Source organism: Chrysochloris asiatica, unplaced genomic scaffold, assembly GCF_000296735.1.
Source record: "Chrysochloris asiatica unplaced genomic scaffold, ChrAsi1.0 scaffold00061, whole genome shotgun sequence".
In the NCBI taxonomy this organism is placed as follows: Eukaryota; Metazoa; Chordata; class Mammalia; order Afrosoricida; family Chrysochloridae; genus Chrysochloris; species Chrysochloris asiatica.
This window is the reverse complement of record NW_006408579.1, coordinates 133,209-155,724: the sequence shown is the minus strand read 5'-3', so window position 1 is coordinate 155,724 and position 22,516 is coordinate 133,209. Positions and strand designations below refer to the sequence as shown.

The following is a 22,516-nucleotide window of genomic DNA, read 5'->3' as shown; positions in this document are numbered from 1 at the left end:
TCTAACCTCTACTCACCTCTTTGGGACTCATGTTTCTCTGTCTCTCCCTTGTAGTCATATCCTAGGGCTGCCTTGTCCTTTTTATCCGTCTCCACCCCATAACGGCCACCAAAGCCACGGGAGTAATCTGTAGTTAAAAGAGCCACGGGAGTCATCTGTGGTTAAAAGAGCAATCATGAGAGCCCACCTTCAGCCTACCCAGCAGTGCTGGAAAGGAGAGAAGTTAGGAGGAAGGATTTAGGGTGGAGGGAGAGGGGAATAGAGTAAGGCTTGAATATTGGTGAATTAAAGAGAATGGTGTTTTGTAAGCTGTCATCCAACATTGTCCACTCCTTTTCTCTCCTTTCTGCTTTTATCACAAGATGAGAATATCATTCTAAAGTTCTCCCTTCTTCTTCAAGGAACCTGTAACTAGAATGTAGAGAGAGACTTCCATGGAAAATAGGTATACAAATCTGAAATGAATGCCTATCCCTGCTCCTATGCAAAACAAAACAAAACTAAAAACCAGAATTATGAGCTAAAATTACTTTAGCTCTTTAATTCTGATTTGTTTTGTTTTTCAAAAGGAAGAAATATTTCTATAACTAGAAAAAAAAAAGATTAATTAAAGCAGTACAAGAGCTAGTAATTTCAAGCTGACATCATAGAAACACCAAGTGTATTTTAGTCCTAAATACCAAGGGAGCAGGTTCTAGGTTTTGGATTTCTAATTGTTGTATAAGAACAGGGTCTGATGCCCCATCCACTACTATAAAGAGGTCTAGAGAAATTCTACTCATGAGTCCAGTGAAATGGTGAGGGACTTCCTAGTCTGTTCAGCATTTAGTCAGGGAAAATTTACATATGAGATTTCAGGCCTATGACTGAGAATGGAATATAAATATCAAATTTTAAACTACTTATGTGACATAGGAACTCTAAGCTGAGACTTTAACTTAAATACTGATCCAGGAAAATGTATAGCATGGAAAGAGTAAGCCTAAGAAAGTTGGAATGAAGAGGAAGCAGAATAAATTTTAAGACAGATGCATTACAATGATATACTTAATAAATTCATAGGGGCTATGTATGTATGCATCATGAAAATGTATGCTGGTATAAACCTATAAAAAAATCACAGTGAATGAAGCAAAAACTGACAAAATTAAAAGAGAAGTTCCAGAATAGGAACATTTTAGCACCCCCTTTCCCATTAGTTGGTACAATATATAGACACACAGGACCAGGCAAGTTTTCATTCTGTTGTTCATAAGGACGCTATGAGTTGGTACCAACTCAATGACACCTAAAACAACAAATGTTGTGTTGTTAAGTGCCATAGAGTTGGTTCCAACTCATAGCAACCCTGTATAGGATTTCTAAGGAGCAGCTTGTAAGTTTGAACCATCAATCATGTGGTTCAAAACAACCAATGCTTTATCCCCATAGTGCCACACCAGGACTCTAAAACCAACAACACAGACACACTAAAAAAGCCAAACAAACAAAAAGAACATAGACACACTAAAAAATATCAGTAAAATTACAGATCGAAACATTAACATTTGCTGATGGGGCAGAACTTAAAATGGGGAGAAACAGCTGTAAACATCCATTAATAATCAGAACATGCAATGTATCAAGTTTAACCCTAGGAAAGCTGGACGTTGTCAAAAATGAAATGGATTGGATAAATGTCGATATCCAACGCATTAGTGAGATGAAATGGACTGGTATTGGTCATTTTGAATCTGAAAACCATTGGCTTACTATACCAGGAATGACAAATTGAAGAGGAATGGTGTTGCATGCAGATCTATGTTGAAGTACAACACTGTGATAGGATAATATCCATCCACTTAAAAGGAAGACAGTTAATACCACTATTATTCAACTTTATGCACAAATAACCAAAGCCAGTGATGATGAAATTGAAGAATTATACCAATTTCTTTGGATTTAAATTAATCAAATATGCAGTCAAGATGTATGATAATTTTTAGTGATTGAAAGGCAAAGGTTGGAAACAAAGAGGAAGGATTAGTAGTTGGAAAATATGGCCTTGATGATAGAAACTATGCTGGGGATTACATGATAGAATTTCACAACACCAATGACTTCTTCATTTCAAAATACCTTTTCTAAACAACATAAAGACAACTATACACATGGACCTCACCAGATGGAATATACAGAAATCTAATTGACTACATCTGTGGAAAAACACAGTGGAAAATCTTCATATCATCAGTCAAAACAAGGCCAGGGGTAGATTATGGAACAGACCATCAATTGCTCATATGCAACTTCAAGCTGAAGCTGAAGAAAATGAAAACAAGTCCACAAGAGACAAAATATAACCTCAAACATATCTCACCTGAATTTAAAGATCATCTCAAGAAAAATTTGATGAATTAAATGCCATTGACCAAAACCCAGAAGAGTTGTGGGATGACATCAAGAATGTCATAAAGGAAGAGAGCAAATGGTCATTAAGAAGACAAGACATGGAGAACAAACAAGATGGAGGATAGGGTAGACATGCAGTGAGGAGCTCCGTCAGCAACAACACAGAATACCAGACCAAGCATGCTCAGGGGATGGTGACAGAACTCAGAACCACATGTAAAGGAATATTTAGAAGGTTGGAAGGCTTTTAGCTAGGGGAACTGGTAACAGAAGCAAGAAATCTATTGCTTTCTAATTCAAGATATTCAGCTGATCCAGGAGCTGCCATCTTGGGAGAGACCAAGAGGGCAAAGGATCAGAACAGCAACGGACACTATCCAGAACCTTATGAGGTGGGAAATTTCCCACTAGCAAGGACAAGCAGGACATACTGGAAGAGCTAGAGTGAAAGAAGATACATCTTCAAAAAAAGATCATGAGGAAAAACCCAAAACAAAAATGACAGCATGACTGGTTACTATAAGAATAAACAAGCTGTTCACCAGGAAGACATCAAGGCAAGTAATCAAGTTTCTTCAGGACAAAAATCTCCTTTAAGACTGAAACTTAAAGGAAACACACAAACAAGCATATAAGCTTGCTGGCAGTGCATTGGTCTACAGGTGAGTGGAAGAGAGGAAAAACCATCAAGGAAGAAATGGGATGAGTTCAACCCCAGTCCATTGAGTCCCGTTGACCTGGGGATGAGAGAGAGAAGAGGAAGGGCTAGTTGGTCCAAAGTTTGGTGAGACCAGGGGACACTTGAGCCCATGGACATGGACACAGCCACAGAGGGCTAGAGCTGAGAGTGAAGCATCCAGCTGAAATGAAGTGAAGGGAGATGCACAAGAACACCCAAACCTGCAGACAGTATCCATTTGACCTAGCCTCAATGGCTTGATAATCAGAACTTGATTAGAGGAAGATTACCAAAATAATAATAATAATATTTTTTTTGGATAAAGGAAACAAGGGTAAATTGCTACAATTTGATGAACCTGATCTATACTCATGGATGCAGTAACTCTAAATACCAACAGAGAGGGATGGAGTCTTCACATCAAGTATCAATGCTATCCCCTCTGTGCACAGGATAGATACAGACAGGCATCTTGGACATTAGTTACCTAAAATGAGGGGACAATAAAGACACAAAGAGAGAATTTAGTTTAAGAGTATTGGGGCAAAGAAAGAGTCCCCACTGAATAGTTTTCATCTTGTCTAGGTAGGTCTGGTGAAAAGAGATGGGGAAAAGATTCATATAATTCAGTAGTGAATAATTGTTATCATGACTAATTGCGACAGTCACAATTGTAAAGTAGAAGTTTTGTAACAAAAACAGGGGAGTAGTTAATCTTACAGTACAGAAACAGAGGACCCTAGGACCATTGAGGGGAAGCACACAAGCAGAATGCGTGACCTTATCCAGAGAAACAAGGACACCAGAGACAGAGGCAGAGATGGAGTCATGGAGAGGGGGAACATCTGGGGACTCTAGACTCATGGGAAGAGAGGGACTAAGAGCTGGTGGCCAGGAGGCAGACTTGTAATATGTGCCCTTTGGAGGTGTAAATTATTATATATGCTTGAGTGTTTTCTGTTTTTATTTTTTAAAGTTAAAGTGAATAGAGAGAAATACTGTTAACTGATGGTACATGGAGGGGATTATAATCATTGTAATGAAACAAGGTGTATGATTTGTTGAATGTAAAACTGATGATATGCCCTGTAAACTTTCACTCAATCCACAATAAAAACCTGTAAAACAACAACAACAAAAAGGATACAATAAGTGCAATAAAAAAGCCATATTCTATCTAACAATATCAATAGGCTGTTTCCTTTTAAAGTCCAATAATCACCTAGTTTTATCTTTCTCCTTGACACCAGACAGAAACAGAGGAAAACAAGTAAAACTGTTTTCATAAAATAATTCCAATTTAAAGGTTGGTTTTTTTTTTTTTTTTTGCTATAAAACTTTTAAGAAAGACCATAGACTTGTGAAACATTTTTTGCAATGACATATCAGACAAGTCAATAATCTCTAAAATTTATAGAAAACTAAAACACCTCTACAAGAAAAAGACAAACAACCCAATTAAAACATGGGCAGAGAACATGAACAGACATTTCACCAAAGAAGGCATTCAGGCGGTCAACAAATATAAGAAGAAATGTTTGCAATCATTCACCAGTAGAGAGAAGCAAACCAAAACAACAAGATATTATCTCACCCCAGCATTGGCAGCAAAGTTCAAAAAAACAGAAAACAACAAAAGCTGGTGAGGATGTGGCGAGGTGGGGACCTTCAGACATTGCTGGTGGGACTGTAATATGGTGGAAAATGAAATGGCACTTCCTCAAAAAGTTGAAAATAGAAATACCATATGATCCAGCAATTCCTCTACTTGGTATATATCCACAGGAAATACGAGCATGAGTAGGTATGTGAACACTGATGTTCATCTGAGCACTATTTACAATGGCAAAAAGATGGCGACAGCCTAAATGCCCATCAATGGAAGAATGGATTAACGAACTTTGGTACATACACACAATGGAATATTAAGCAACACTAAAGAATAATGAAGAATCTATGAAACACCTCATAACATGGATGAATCTGGTGGACATTATGCTGAGTGAAATTAGTCAACTACAAAAGGATGAATATTGTATGAGACCACTATTGCACAAATTCAACAAAAGGTTTTCATGTTAAAAGGAATATTCTTTTTTTTTTTTTTTAAAGGAATATTCTTTGATGGTTTCCAGGGGTGGTGGGAGGGAAAGGGGAGTAATTCACTGGCTAGAGGATAGATACATGCTCGGGTGCTGGGGAGGACATTGCACAAGAAAAGGAAGGTTGGCAGAAGAAAGGTGAAAACACAGGGAGGTTTACAAGGGTTAAAGGTAAATAGTGTTATATACACAACCTTAGAACAACAATGTTCTGAAGGGTGATACATGGACACAAACACAGACTGAACAGGTATGAGAGGGAGAGTGGGAGTATATCCACAAATATTTAAGGGTTTGAATAAGGGTATTTCAGAGTCCTGGTGTGACACTATAGGTTAATACGCTAGACGGACTGCAAAGTTTGAATCGCAAGGTTGGTGGTTCAAGCTCACCAGTCACTACTCAGAAACCCTATACAGGATCGCTATGGGTCAGAACTGATTTGACAGCACTTAACAACAACATTCGTCTTTGCTGAAAACATACCTATGAATGTGGGGGAGCACAACAGAGGGCAAAACGTTGAAAACATTTTAGATAGTATTAAGCATCTTAAGGCAATGAGTACCTGGGCCTGGGGGCTCAGGACCATAGTCTCAGGGGATACCATGGTCAACTGGTATAATAGAATCCACTCAAAGACAATGTTCTACACCCTACTTTTTTGAGTAGTGACTGGGATCTTAACAGCTCATAAGGAGTTATCTAAGGTGCAACTATTGATCTCTCCACATGTAAGTGTATATATACACACACAAGACCGGGCTAACTGGTGAGAAACAAGACTGACAGAACTTGAGACTATGGCCCTTGACCACCTGTCAGGTGTAGAGCAGAACTCACCCTCATGGCCCAATTTTCAGCCAAGCACTAGAGAAGAATGAATATAGAAGGACAACAACACTAGTAAGGTATGCTCATCAGGGAATGGTCAGTCATTCAAGATCAAAAAGGGCAACATGTACCACAGGACAAAGTTCAGAAGGAATGAGAAGGTGTGGGAGATGGAAATAGGAACCACAGGGAGAAAGTGGGATGACTGTTGTTGCGTGGAGAGAATTGTAATCGTTGAAATGACACAAAGTGTAGGATTTGTCAAATGTAAAGCTGATAATCTTGTCTGTAAACCTTAACATAATAAAAAGTTGAAAAAAAAAAAAAAAGACAATTCAATAGAATGTAGCTTTAAGAATAATTTTGATGCAACTTTATTACAATCCAAGCTCTCTAATAGGTCATTACATTCTGAACAAGAGGCTGACAAATCTATTAACCTGATGAAAATATTGGTTATGTGACTAGTATAAGTTTTCCAAAATTGATAGGTGGTAGTGTAGTGGTTACAAAGAGGGGTGCTAACCTCAAGGTTGGCAGTTCAAAACTACCATCTGTTCCGCAGGAGAAAGATGAGGCGTTCTGCTCCCGTAAAGATTTATAGCCTCGGAAACTCTGTACAGGGTCATTGTGAGTCAGAATCAACTCCATGGTACTTAACAACAACACTAAAAGAGTATAAATTTTATGTTATGTAAATATATATGAGTTCTGGTGTGGCGCTGTGGGTTAATGTGCCAGACTGCAAAGCCGTTTGAACTACAAGCTCACTAACTGCTCCTCGGAAACCCTATACAGGATCACTATGGGTCGGGACTGACTCGACAGTACTTAACAACAACAATAGAATGAAATATATTCTTTTATTTCTCTGAGAATGATAAAATTATTTTTATTTTTCTCTGTCTGCATAGTTTCTAGTTCTGCCAAATTGCTCATTTTCCCTAGTGTACTATGGCATCTGTCTTTAACAGCAGATGCTTTCCTTACAGGTGACGCTTGACTGAAAGAAAAAAAAAAAAATCAAATGGGAAGAACATGCTCAGCATTTCTCATGCTGAGATAACTGAAGAAAAAGTTCAAGCCTCAATTTGGAATATTGAAGGATTCGATGGGCAAAATATTGAATGATTCAGAAAGAATCAAAAGAAGATGGAAGGAATACTTAGAGTCACTGTAAAAAAAAAAAAAAAAAAAAAAGGAAAGGTCGATGTTCAACCATTTCAAGAGGTAGCATATGATCAAGAGCAAATAATATTGAAGGAAGTCCAAGGTGCACTGAAGGCATTGGCAAAGAACAAGGCACCAGGAATTGATGGAGTACAAATAGAAATCTTTCCAACAAACTAATGCAGCACTGGAGGCACTCACTCATCTATGCCAAGAAATTTGGAGGACAGCTACCTGGCCAACTGATTGGAAGAGAGCCATATTTGTGACCATTCCACAAAGAGGTGACCCAATGGAATGCAGAAATCATCAGACAATATCATTAATATAGCATGCAAGTAAAATTTTCCTAAGATAATTTAAAAATGGCAACAATACATTGACAGAACTGCCAGAAGTTCAAGGCAGATTCAGATGAGGGTATGAAATGAGGGCTATCATTGCAGATGTCAGATGGATCATGGCTGAGAGCAGAGAATACCAAAACAATGTTTACCTGTGTTTTATTGACTATAGAAAAGCTTCCAATTGTGTGGATATGACAAGCTATGGACAACATTGCGAAGAATGAGTATTGCAGAACACTTAATCATGCTTATGAGGAATCTGTACATAGACCAAGAGGCAGTTGTTCAAACAGAACAAGGGAACACTGAATAGTTGAAAATTAGGAAAGGTATGCGGCCAGGGTTGTATTCTTCCACCATTTTTACACCTTTTGTATGCTGAGCAAATAATTCAAGAAGCTGGATTATATGAAGAAAAATGTGGCATCCGGGTTGGAGGAGGACCCATTAAAATCTCCGATATGCAGATGATACAACCTTGCTTGCTGAAAGTGAAGAAGACTTAAAATACTTACTGATGAAGATCAAAGACCTTCAGTATGGTTGCATATCAATGTAAATAAAACAAAAAACCTTGCCACTGGACCAATAAATAACATCAAGATGAATGGAGAAAAGACTGAAATTGCCAAAGATTTCATTTTGCTCAGATCAACCATCAACACTCATGGAAGCAGCAATCAAGAAATCAAATGACATATTGCATTAGGCAAATCTGCTGTAGAAGACCTCTTTAAAGTGTTCAAGAGCAAGGATTTCAGTTTGAGGACTAAGGTGCACCTGACCCAACCGATAGTATTTTCAATAACCTCATATGAATAAAAACATTGAACAATGAATACAGAAGACCACAGAAGAATTGTTGAACTTGAGTTATGATGTTGGGGGAGAATATTAAAAGTACCGTTTTGGACTGTTAAAAGAGCAAACCAATCTGTGTATGAAGAAGTACAGCCAGAGTGTTCCTTAGAAGCCAGGATGGCCAGACTTTGTCTTTCATACTTGAGACGTATTATCAGGTGGCACCAGTTCCTAAAGAAGGACATCATGGTTTGTTATTTGTCAAGCGTAGGATTAACGAAAAAGAAGACGATCTCCAGCGAGATGGATTGGCACAGTGGGAGCAGCAATGGGCTCAAGCAAAGCAACGGTTTTGAAGTTGGTGCAGGACCAAACAGTGTTTTATTCTGTTGTGCCTAAGGTCGCTATGAGTGGGTACCTGCTTGACAGCACCAAAGAACAACCTAGCAATAAACACTATCAACTAACAAGACCTAACTGGTTTTAACAAAACACAATACCCTCAAATTGCAGAATACACATTTTTAAATGTACATAAAATATTCACTTATACCATAAGTCATAATATATTTTAAAAGATTGAAGTATTAGATATAATATTCACTGATCACAGTAGAATTAAACTTGAAAATCAACAGCAATTTAAAAAAAAAATAGGAGAAAAATAAAAATAAATACCTAGAAAATAAATTATATACTTTAAAATTGGGTCAAAGAAGAAGTCAAAAGGGAAGTTAGAAAATATTTTGAACTGAAGAAAATAAAAACATAATAGATTTGTGGAATGCAACAAAAACAGTGTTTAAACTGCCATATTAGAAAAGAAAGACTTGAACAGTTATTACCTAAGTTTCTAGTTTAAGAAGCTAGCAAAAGAACAAAGTCCACATTGTATAGAAGAGAAAAATAACAAAGAAAACACAAAAATTAAAAAGAAAATAATAAAATCGATAAACCTCTAGCAAGAATAATCAATTAAAGAAAAGACACATACTAACAATATCAGATATGTACATGGATTTGGGATTATAGATCATCCAGACATCAAAAAGAAAATAAGGGAATACTATGAATAACATAAGGAGCTCTGGTAGCGTAGTGGTTACGAAACGGGCTGCGAAGCGCAAGGTCAGCAGTTCGAAACTACCAGCTGCTCAGCGGGAGAAAGATGAGGCTTTCTGCTCCCGTAAAGATTTAAAGCCTTAGAAACCCTGTACAGGGTCGCTATGAGTTGGAACCGACTCCACGGCACATGACAACAACAACAACAACATGAATAACATACTCCAATAAATGTGACAGCAGAGAGAAAATTCTAATTGAATAGTAATAGTCTTACTGAACCTTGGGCCCTGGTGCAGTACTGTAGGATAAGTACTGGACTGGTAACTGGTTCAAACACATCAGCCGTTCTTGGAAACACTATACAGGGTCTCTCTGAGTCAGAACCGACTAAGCAGTATACAACAACAACAACAACTGAACCTTAGTAATTAAGGATCTAACAGCTGGTGGTGCTCGTGGTTTATTCTCTGCACGGGTTGCCTGGGGTTTTCTGTCCTGGTTTTTCCAAGACAGTGTCTGGCTTCACCAGAGCCAGCCCTCCCAAATGCTGAGGAGGTATATAGCAAAAACAATCAATTTATTATTACTAATTTTCTAATTTCTTGTAAAACACAACATACTATAACTGACTTAAGAAAATTTTGAAAAGATTAAATAGCTCTATAATTATTTAAGGAGCTCTGGTAGCGTAGTGGTTACGAATCGGGCTGCGAACCTTAAGGTCAGCAGTTTGAAACTACCAGCTGTTCCACAGGAGAAAGATGAGGTTTTCTGCTCCTGTAAAGATTTACAGCCTCGGAAACCCTGTACAGGGTCGCTATGGGTTGGAACCGACTCGACAGCACTCAACAACAACAACAATCCTGCAAAGGGTTTCTGAGGCTATGAATCTTTATGCAAACAGAAAGCCTCATCTTTCTTTCATGGAGCTGCTGGTGTATTTGAACCGCAGACTTTTCAGTTATCAGGTTAGTACTTATCCTACAGAGTACTACACTTCTAAGTGTCATGTGCTGCTACCATGTGTCGTCAACCCTGTATAAGGTTTCTAAGGTTGTAAACCTTTATTGGAGCAGAAAGCCTCATCTTTCACCAGAGAAGCAGCTGGTGGATTGAAACTGCTGACCTTGTGGTTAGCAGCCCAACACGTAATCCCCTATCCTACCAGGGCTCCTTAAGTATCATCATGTTGCTGTTGTTGTTGTTAAGTGCCATTAAGTAAGTTCTGACCCATTGCAACCCTGTATAAGGTTTCTGAGGAGCGGTTGGTGAACTTTAAACCAACCAATTGCTGACCTTATAATTTCAAACTGACTTTGCAGTGCAGAGCACTAACTCACAGTGCCACACATAAAAATATACCTAACATCTAGACACTTCCTGGTGATATTGCAGAATGAGACAAGAAGAAAATCTTTAAAAAGAGTGAAAAAAATATATCCTACCTACAAAGGAATAATAATTAAACTGACACAAGAAGATACTAGAGACAGTGAAATATCTTCAAAATTAACAATGACATTTTTCTGTCCGAAAAATTTTTTCAAAGTATGTTCTTTAGCAAAAAGGAAATTTATCCTAGGGGCAAATAGTGGGATACAGTAAACAATGATGAACAAGGAAATTGGTAAATATATTGGACAGTTTAAATAAGTCCTGGTGTGGCATTGTGGGATAATGCACTGGGCCGCAAGGTTGGTTTGAACCGCAAGGTCGGCAGGCAGTTCAAACTCACCAGTCGCTCCTTAAGAACTCTATACAGGGTTGCTATGAGTTGCAAACAACTTGACGGCACTTAATAACAAGGTAATAATAATTATTTTTATGGGGTTTAAAAACAAGATAAAAACAAAATACTGGTTCTTGTATGGTTGACAGAAAGACTGCTGCGAAATATTGCTTACTTCATTACTCAGGAAGAAGATGGTGATTGAAAATTCAAGTCAAAGATATATGTTAAAACTTAGGGATAATCTGTAAAAGTAAAGAAGTGTAATGCATTCTTTTTAATGTATTTGAGGAAAAGGAGAGCCTTGAGAAAACATAGTCCGTGTTATAAAAAAGCAAAATAGGAAAAACAGAAGCAAGTATGAGATGACTCCAAGGAGTTCATGGAAAAGTAGAATTAGGAGATAATTGATTGAAAAACAAGCTAGACCATAGAAAGCTGGGTTGTGGAACTAAAGGGAGTTAGTGACAACTCTTGGACAATGGAGTCTGGGCATAACAGCAGGTCAGTCAGGTTGCTAGGACTGAAGGGCAGGGTTCTTGCCTTTTTGTGATGTGTGTTTCTCCACTTCTCCTTTGTAATCAAAGCCAACTGCTGACTATAGAGAAAAGGAGAGAGAATTAGAGTCAGGGTCCAACAATTTCTTCCCCTCCATGCTTTACCTGGTGTGGCACTGTAAGATAATGCACTGGAATGCAAGGCCAATTTGAGCCACAAACTCACCAGCCACTCCTGGGAAACCCTATACAGCAATACTATATGTTGGAGCCAACTTGACAGCCTTTAACAACAACAACAACTGCTTTACCTTACTCCCAGCTCTGCCCCAAAGCTACATGATGATGCTGTTAAGTACTTTTGAATCAGTTCTGACTCACAGCGACCCTGGATAAGGTTTCCGAGGCTTTTATATCTTTGCGGGAACAGAAAGTCTCATCTCTCTCCGTGGAGAAACTGATGGGTATGAACTGCCAACCTTACCTACAGAGCCACAGCACTCCCAACATGGTGATACTAAGTATCCATATGTCAAATCCTAGAATTCAGTCAGGATTCAGACACTCCTCCCTTTCCACCAAAATCTGTGTAGCTATGAGCTCTCTCTCCCACACCCCAGAAGCTGGTTCAATAACTATGGGTCTGGAAGCAAGTCTAAAATTTGCATCTTAAAAGCTAATTAATATGTAGCATTTCTTGATACACATTGTTAGGTGATTCACGTTGTTAGGTGATTCAGCTTGTGGTTCCTAGGACAGAAGATGTGACGACAATGAGAGATCAGGCAGAGGGACCAAAATGAAGCAGAAAATTCCATCCTGACTATAGAGTATTGTTGTTGGTATGCTGTGCTGTGCTGTCCCGTCCATTCCCACCATACTGATCCTATAGTTCAGAGTAGAGCTGCACATAAAGCTTCCTAAGCTGTCACCTTAAGGAGCTCTGGTAGCGTAGTGGTTACAAATCGGGCTACCAATCGCAAGGTCAGCAGTTCGAAACTACCAGCTGTTCTGTGGGAGAAAGATGAGGCTTCCTGCTCCCGTAGAGATTTACAGTCTCAGTAACCCTGTACAGGGTCGCTATGAGTTGGAACTGACTCTACGGCACATCACCACCGTCACCACTAAGCTGTCACCTTATGGAAGGAGATCGCCAGGTCTTTTCTCTTATGGAACTGATGGTGGCTTTGAACCACCAACCTTTTGCTTAGCAGTCAAGCACTTAGTCATTGTTGCCTTCCAAATTACCTCTGTCCCTTTCCTTTTCTCTTTATAGACAGTCCCTGGGTTATGAACAAGATCCATTACTAAGTGTGTCTTTAACTCACATTTATAGGTTAAGTCCGAATAGGTGCACATGGCTCTTATTTAGCCTAATTTTGGTGCAATAAAAGGAGTCCAGACTGTGCATAGGATAAGAACTAGACTGCTAACTGAAAGGTCACCAGCCATTTCTAAGGAGAAAGATGAGGCTTCCTGCTCCTGTGAAGATTTACAGCCTCACAAACCCTGCACAGGGTCGTCGCTATGAGTGAGAATTGACTTGGTGGCAGTGAGTTTGGGTTTGTTTTGAGTTTAATGCAAGAAAAGGAGCCCTGGTTGTGCAGTGGGTTGCGTGTTGGGTTGCTAATCATAAGGACTTTGGTTCAAACTCACCAGCCACTCTGTGGGGGAAAATGAGACTGCTCCTACAAAGACTTACAGTCTTGGTAACCCTCTGGAGGGAGCAGTTCTAGTCTGTCCTATAGGATAGCTATGAGTCAGAATTGACTTGATAACAGTGAAGTTTCATGCAAGAAAAGGCTTGAAGCCTCTTCAATGATTTGCAAGCTGGATGTGCAGCAAGTAAAAGGTGATTGCGATAAAAAATTTGTTTCAAATAGAGGTTGGTTCAATAGTTTTTTAAACTGAGAGCAAATTTACATAGCATTACAGGGCAAGTATGAGTTGTCTGTAAATTGTATGCTTCTAACCTGGGGACTTGTCGGATTGAACTACAAGGTCAGTGGTTCAAGCTCACCAGCTGCTCCTTGGAAACCCTGTACAAGGTCTCTATGGGTCGGAACCAACTCGAAGGCACTTAACAACAACAACCTGGGGACTGCCTGTATACTATATTCTGAACTTTTTTGTTTGTTTGTTTTTTAAGGTCTACAATGCAAACAAATAACTTTCTAGCACTTTAAGCTTTAAGGATCCAAGTCCACCTAATTAGCTGTTAATCAAAATGAAAACAAAAAAAAACAAAAAAAAACTCCACAGAATCTCAGCTATGGGAAAAAATGTCTCTGAGCAGCTGCAAGGGAAGAGACTATTCTGCACCATTAAAATTACTTCAAAGAATTTGATCCAATAAATTATGGCACTGTGGACCTCAATCCTGTAATTCAAGAGCTGAGAACCTCAGTCCTGTAATCTAACAACCCTTTTTATGTGTTTAACTTCTTTGTGTTCAGTTGTTTATAGAAAGAAGTATTTAAAACATCTACACTTGAGAAATTAACACCAAATTCTGTGAAAAATAACTACCTTCTAAAATTGTTATAACCCTAATTAGTTGTTTTACTTGATTATTTGGGTCTTGATAGTAATATTTAAACTGACACCTCTGTTTTCCTAAAAGGCATAATATGTATAATGTTGTTGGTATGTGATGTTGAGTCAGTTTCAACTCCTAGTGACCCTGTATAGGGTTTCCAAGGAGCAGCTGGTGGGTTTGAACTGCTGACCTTTAAGTTAGCAGTCCAGTGCTTATCCTACAGTGCCACATCAGGACTCCATAATATGTATAAAGTTTCTATATTTAGCTAAGAGGAGTGTGGTGGCTTTGTAGGATAAGCACTCAACTGTGAACCAAAACGTTGGTAGTTTGAGCTCACCAGTTGCTCAGCAGGAGAAAGATGAGGCTTTCTGTTCCTACAAAGATTTACAGTCTTGGGAGTCCTACACAGGGCTTCTATGAGTCAGAATTAATTCCAAGGTACTCACCAACAACATAATTGGGCCAAAAGAAGAACTTTTGGCATTTTCCTCTTATCTCTTCATCATACAAACATAACAACTCATGACTTTTAGCCAAACAGTGTGGGTGTCTTTGTGTCCTTTAAATTGATGCCTTTCAGTTCAGGATGTGGCCTCCAACGTGTAGCCATGGAATTTGCTGAGGAAAGTCATGGGAGCTAGCACCCACTGCCCAATTCTTCCACAAGAGAAACACAAGCCCACGTTCAAGGGTGAGTGCTGGGTTGTTGTTAAGTGCTATCGAGTCAGATTCAACCCATAGCAACCCTGTAGAGGGTTTCTGAGGAGCAGCTGGTGAGCTTGAACCACCAACCTTGCAGTTCAAATGGTTTTGCAGTCTGGCGCATTAACCCACAGCGCCACATCAGGATTCTGAGTGCTGAGTAGCCCAGCATTATTTGTGGTGGGCAGTGTAGGGAGAGAGTTGTCACTTACCTTGTCAGCCCTGTCTTTCTCAACTCCATATTTGCCCCCAAAGCCTTTGGCAGCATCCGTCTGAGAAGAGTGCTTCTCCACCTCAGCAACATACTCATGGCCCACAGCACTCTGAGAATAATCAAGAACAGGGTGCATGTTAAAATAAAAATGTTGTTGTTGTTATGTGCCATGGAATCGGTTCTGACTCATAGCGACCGTACAGGGTTTCTGAGGCTGTAAATCTTTATGGGAGCAGAAAGCCTCATCTTTCTCCCACGGAAGAGCTGGTAATTTCGAACTGCTTACCTTGTGGTTCGCAGCCCAATTCGTAACCACTACGCTACCAGAGCTCCTAAAATAAAAATAGCTATTTTAAAAAAGAAGAAGAAATAAAGAAAGAGATACAGAGATAGATGGAATGTAAGATTACAAGAAATCCCATCAGGGGTTAGACTCATAGCTTCTGATTTTTTCCAGGGTGATATATGATAGCAGAATAAAATGATTGTTTTCTAGAACCTCACACATCCCTGAAGCTTCTTGAATGCCATTAGAAATGTATCACTCAGGAAAGTTCAAGAGGTTGGGCTGGGAGGCAGAATAGATTGATGAAATTGTATTTAAACCAGGGGAGGGAAAAAAATAAAGGGAGAGAAAACAAGGACTTGTCCATCAAAACAGAAATGAGGGTATGTATGGGGAGACACCAAATAGGGCTGACTGGACACCATCACTAAAGTTGAATAGTTCATAAAACAACCAGCTGCTTTGTTCTGGTCCTGGATCTTTGTTCTCTTGTGTAGCCATCAAAGTTCAGAAATACCACGTGTGCCCTGACATTTAACAGTGACATCATACCTAAGGAGGTAGGAACAATATTGAGATAGCAGATAACTCACTCCCTTATACACTTTACCTACCCATTTTGTTTTCTATTTGGTTTTGATACATATTCATGTTTCTCTTGTAATATTTAGATTAAGATGGATGTTTTCATAATCTAAGAATTCAGTAACACATCAAGCCAAATGATAACACCATCTTGCAAAGTCTTAAGTAGAAAAGAAACTAGAAAGCTTCTTCTTCCTCCTTTATTTCTGATTCTATGCTGATGTTTCAGCACAAGATTGATAGGAAGCTCCTGAGAAGAAGCATCATTTGCATTATTTCTGTGTAAGAACCATAAGATCGGCAGTTCAAACCCACCAACCACTCCTTAGAAACCCTATACAGGATTGCTATGAGTAGGAACTGACTCAACGTCACCTAACAACAACATGTTGAATTTAATTTTTTTTGTATTTAATAGTAAAGAAAATTCAATATTCATATGTGTAGAGGATCTACTGAATAAATTCACATCAGGATTTTTCATACCCATGCATTATAGGAGTCTTGCTATGACAATGTGGGATAAACACTAAACTGCAAGGTTGGCAGTTCAAACCCTTCAGGTGTTCATCAGAAATTCTATACAGGGTTACTATGAGTCAGAACAGAGTAGACAGCATTTAACAACAACATGTATATGAATCCTAGTGACGTAGTAGGGTATATGTTGGGCTGCTAACCACAGGTCAGCAGTTTGGCTCCATCAGCCACTCCGTGGGAAAAGATGAGACTCTGCTACTGTCAAGATTATAGCCTCAAGACCCCGATACATGGTAGCTATGAGTCAGAACCAACTCGACAGCACTAACCACACAGTAAAATAAATAACAATAAGTTACAGAATACACATACTATAAAACATTTAAAAGCCAAAAACAAGTTTTAAACATATTTTTTCCCTTCTCCACTTGCACTCACTCTCTCCCAAGTCCAGGAATTACAGTCTGGCAAGGTCTGCAGTTCGAAACTACCAGCTGCTCCATGGGAGAAAGATGAGGCGATCTGCTCCCTTAAAGATTTATAGCCTCGGAAACCCTGTTCAGGGTCGCTATGGGTCGAAACCGACTCGATGGCACTTAACAACAACAACAACAGGGCTACATAGGCAAGTCCTTCTAAATACATGTGGACACACTGGGTTAGAACTCAAATACTACACTTTTGAGTAAATTTTAAACCATTAAACCAACAAATTGTTCAATGTATCTTTAAAAAAAAAACAAAAAACCTTTCAACGTACCTTGTCCATACGGTCTCTTTCTACCCCAAACTTGCCTCCATAGCCATGAGATGCTTTGGGCGCTGATTCCATCTCTTTCTTCTTGAGAACATCATGCTCCTCTGATACTTTGTTCCTCAGCTGGTGGATGCTGGAAGTAACCACATGACAGACATTCAAGTCACACAAGGAGGTCAACATACCCGCTTTCTCAGAAAAAAGGAAATCTTGAGGTCTGTTCTGTCTGCTTTTATTAGCAACAACCTAAGCCTCCAAAGGAAATTAGTGAAGAGTCTGGGATTAAGAGATCAGAGTTGCATACACTGCATAACTTGATTTAAACTTTCCACCACTCATCTGTCACTTTGTCACACTGTGGTGGCTTCTGTGATGCTGTAGTGCTAGAAGCTATGCCACTGGTACTTTAAGGTTCACGCATAGTGGACAAGTTTAAGCAGAGCTTCAGATTAAGACACAATAGGAAGGAGGAAAGACTTCTGAATGGTTAGCCACTGACAACCTAATGAATAGCTGCAGAATCTCTCCATAGGCCAATATTACTCTTATCTACCTGTTATTTTGCTCTGTAAAATAACTTCCTGATCTTTTGCCCCATTTCTCATGCTCCTAAATATTAGAGGAGCCTGATACCTATATGCTAGCAACTGGATAGTTATTTTTCTCTCTGAATTGATTTGCTGTATAGCAAGCATTAAAATATTCATACTTTTTCATTTACACATTCTTGTACTGAAAATCTATGCCAAGGAAATAATTTTAAATATGACAAAGCTTAATTGTATATCATAGTAAAAACAAGAAAATCTATATGGCCAATAAACTGCAATATTATCTTTCAATAGCACTTTCAGAAATCATAAAAAATAATTGTCACAAAAATGCAGCATTAGGAAATTTTATCTATATTTTCATGTCATGAATCAGCCCCATGCCTTCAAAAGGCCTGATAATGTCTGAGAGAACCAATAACTAATAAAACTAATTAAGAAAATGCACTCTTATCATTAATGTCTGTAATATTTTAAAATTCATAGAATCTTGATTTAGGGCACCTCTCCCCCTAACATAAAGGAGCCCTGGATGCTGCATCAATAAAGCATTTGGATGCAGCTTCCATAAAGATTATAGCCAAGAAAACTCTATGGGGCAGTTCTATCTGTCACATAGGGTCAATATGATTCAAAATTGACCTAACAACAGTTTTAGCCTCTACTATCCTCTTTCTTGCATTGCCTTTACTTCCATTTTTATTTCCATCTTCACCATGAAAATAACTGCAACACTGGAGTGGAGAGCGAGGCTTCTCTGCAAACCTGTTTGGCCTTAGGATATGGAACTATTGCTCTGTACTAACACCAATAAATACCAACAAGTGACAATCAAGACTGATAATTAGACACATATAAGAATCTCTAGGGATCCTCAGAAGCATTTGGACAAGACAACTCAAAATAAAAATTTGACACCCTGTAGTAAGCAATGGAGGTTTGGAACATTGAAATAATGTTACTCTGACTTCATCTACAATTATTATCACTAGCTGGGAAACCTAGGCCTATTGGTTAGAGTAGAATGGCCACTTCACAGAGACAATTCTTCTTTTTAAATGGAAGAATAGATCCATCTGGTGGCCTTGTGTGATAATCCCCTAACGGCCTTTAAAAACATCTTCGTTTTAACAGGAGGGAAAACTTAAGCCACAGTTAATTTTAGAAAATTGGTTTTGAGCCAGACGAAAAGAAGCTGAGTGCTGGAAGAACCCTCTGTAACCAGGCCTGCTCTAAACCCTCTGGCAGTCATGAAAACAGAAATCCTGTGTTGCTAGTTCATCAACAGCAACAATTTAGAAGAGTGTTTAAGGTCAAAAACAGCGAGTGGTTCCAAGAACATACAAATGACTATCCAACATTCTCCAACTCAAGTATATTCAGAGAGAGCAAAAAGAAAATGGGGTCAAATGTTGCTGTTGGATAGGAAAAATATGCAAAAAGCTTTAATGAGTCCAGTGATTATTATGTATGTCAGAACTATATTATAGTTAAAACAAGTTTTTTTTTTTAATCAATTGGAAAATGAGATGCAGAAATGCCCACCTAATGGGCAATAGCATGGTGCAAGGCCACTCAAGGATCATGCCAATAGATGGTCTAATTTAAATGCAAATGTTGAGGTCTGAGTGAACCCACTTCTTACCAAATTCTTTAGGCTACAGTTGAGTCCATTTCAAATAGGTCCGAATTACATCATTCCTTTATTCAATAAGTATTAATTGAGCAATGTTGAAGTGTCAGGCACAGTTATGCTCTAAACACTACAAAGATGATAAATGACTGGAGATAGTGGTTAGGTAAAGGAGCTCTGGTAGCGTAGTGGTTACGAATTGGGCTGCTAACTTAAAGGTCAGCAGTTCAAAACCATCAGTCGTTCTGTGGGAGAAAGATGAGGCTTTCTGCTCCCATAAAGATTTACAGCCTTGGAAACCCTGCACAGGGTCCCTATGAATCAGAACTGACTCCACGGCACACCACTACCACCACCACCAGTGGTTAGGTGGGACAAGTAGATGGGAAAACAAAATAATTACTAAAAACTGTGCAAAGAGCCAGAGCTAAGAAATGTTTGATACCTTAAATCTATAATGCCTGTTTTAAATATTAAAATACCTCTGGAAATTTCTGTTTCTGGTAACTGGAAAGTTAATAAGTGTTGGCTAGACAACATGAGTAATGAATTAATTTATATTACTAAATTGTATACCTGAAAGATGTGAATTGCTAATTTTGAATTATATATGAAATCATGGAATGGTTCTTTAAGAGAAGCACTCGACCGCAGTGTCAGTTTGAACTACAAGGTTTGTGCTTCAAACTCACCAGCCACTCCTTGGAAGCCGTATACAGAGTCACTATGAGTCGGAACAAACTCAACGGCATTTAACAACAGCAAATGTTTTTATGAAAATAAAAAGTACCGTGGAATTGATAAAGCAGCAGTTTCTTAAAGTTTCATAAAGCAATTTATAAAAATCAAGGATCTCAAAGATGAGTGAAGAGAAAGGTCAGGTATTTTACTTTTGCTGCAAAATTAAAAGCATGAAGATGAGCAAAAGATTAATTGATCTTAATTCACAACATGGTCATATATGAAGAAAATCCTAAAGTATCTACAAAAAAAAAACTTCTCAAATTTTAAGTGCATTTGAAAACGCCATAAGATACAAGGTCACTATATATATTTAAAAAATGTATTTCTACAATGTATAGCTACAATGCTTTAAAAATAAAATTTAAAGAAATAAGTATCATTCACAATTGCCTGAAATAAAGTTAAATATTTTAGAATGAATTTAACAAAACATGTGCAAGTCCTGAACATTGAAAACACTTTTGAAAAAAAAAATTCAAGACCTAAATAAGTGACAAGGTATTCATGTTCATGGATTAGAAAATTCAGTATCTTTAAGAGGTTAATTGTGTAGATTCTACACAATCTCAATATTGTTGTTGTTAGGTGACATCGAGTCCATACCAATTCATAACAACCCTATGCACAACAGAATGAAACACTGTCCGGTCCCATGCCATTCTCACAATCATTGCTACACTTGAGCCCATTGAAGCTGCCAATGTGCCAATTCTGATAATACGTTCAAAGTATGAGACATAATTCTCGTCATCAAGGCTTCTAAGGAGCATTCTAGCTACACTTCTTCCAACACAGATTGGTTTGTTCTTTTGGCAGTCAGTGGTGGTGTGGTGGTTATGGTGTCATGGAGTCGGTTCCGACTCATAGTGACCCTATATAGGGTTTCTGAGGCTGTAAATCTTTATGGGAGCAGAAAGCCTCATCTTTCTCCCGCGGAACAGCTGGTAGTTTCGAACTGCTGACCTTGCAGTTCTCAGCCCGATTCGTAACCACTAAGCTACCAGAGCTCCTTTTTGACAGTTAGTTGTACGTTTTTTAAAATGTTTTATTGTGAATTATATGATAGTTTACATGGGGGAACTTTAGTTTTACATTCATTCCATCATATATCATCTCATTGCCATGGTTCCAATCCCCTCCATGCAGCATCAATCACCCAAAGGGTATATCCCAGAAACCGGCCCCCTACACTTCCCCCTCCTCCCCCCAGTTTTTGGCCCACAGTCCCTTTCCCTCTCTGGGTCCAAAGTCCCCGGTTGCTTCATCACTCTGCGTCATCATCTCTGCCTCCACCTCAGGCATCTCTGTTTCTCTGGGTAGGGTCCCGCTCTCGGCTCTTCTCCGTTGATGGTCCCAGAGGTCTCCGCTCCTATCCTGGAGATTTAATCACTCCCTTCCTTGTTACAAAACTTCTACCTTTGCATTTCCAACCCTCATAGTCCGTCCTGATAAGCATTGTTCACTACAGTATCACAAGTTACCCATCTGTATCTCCTTTCATCAGCTCCGCCCAGACAGATTGAATAGTACCTACTGGAGATTCTGCCTTCCGCCATGTTCCCTAGCATTAGGTTCCCTCTTGAAAGCTTGTAAGCCAGTCACTTCTTGCCTTTGTAGTCCTCCCTTCCCAATTTGAGTATCCAATGTCCAAGCTGCCCTTCTCTGTCCACTCTGTGTGTGTGAATGTTTGTTGCTGTGAGGATTTGTTCCCTCTTTTGAGTCGCTACTCCATAGGTATAGGTCAAGTTCATCAGACTGTATTAGCTCACTCTTTTTTTTTTTCCCCTCTTCTTTCCTCTGCTGGTTGAGCTCCGATCATCCAGTTATCCGATTCAGGTCACGTGGGTAACATTTGCAAGTGTGGGTAACATTTGCAAGTAGTACTTTCAATATTCACCTCTAACACCATAACTCAAATGCATAAATTCTTCTATGGATTTCCTTATTTACTGTCCAAATTTCACATGCATATGAAGTTATGGAAAATACCATGACTTGGATCAGGTGCACCTAAGTCCTCAAACTGACATCTTTGTACTTGACCACTTTAAAGAAGTCTTGTGTAGCAGATTTGCTTAATGCAATATGTCATTTAATTTCTTGACTGCTGCTTCCATGAGTGCTGATGGCTGGCCTGAACAAAATGAAATCTTTGACAACTTTAATTTTTTCTTCATTTATATGGATGTAGTTTATTGGTCCAGTGGTGAGGATTTCTGCTTTCTTTACATTGAAATGGAAGCCATAATGCAGGCTGTGGTCTTTGATCTTCACCAATAAGTTTTATAAGTCCTCTTCACTTTCAGCAAGCAAGGTTGTATTATCTAGTTGTTGTTGCATTTCTGGTACATTCTTCTTTCATTCAAAATCCATCTGATGTCAGTAATAATATCCCTTGTTCAATGTC

At 38.8% G+C, this 22,516-nt stretch overlaps 1 protein-coding gene across 1 annotated transcript in view; it reads right to left on the bottom strand.

Annotated features, from left to right (window-relative positions):
- HCLS1 (hematopoietic cell-specific Lyn substrate 1) overlaps window positions 1–22,516 on the bottom strand; it is a 39,455-nt gene that overhangs the window by 6,723 nt on the left and 10,216 nt on the right. Inside the window, exons 3-6 of the mRNA XM_006864136.1 lie at window positions 17,185–17,314; window positions 15,072–15,182; window positions 11,662–11,716; window positions 17–127 (exon numbers count right to left, since the gene is read on the bottom strand). Coding sequence (XP_006864198.1) covers window positions 17–127; window positions 11,662–11,716; window positions 15,072–15,182; window positions 17,185–17,314 — 407 coding nt within the window. The remainder of the gene's footprint in view (window positions 1–16; window positions 128–11,661; window positions 11,717–15,071; window positions 15,183–17,184; window positions 17,315–22,516) is intronic.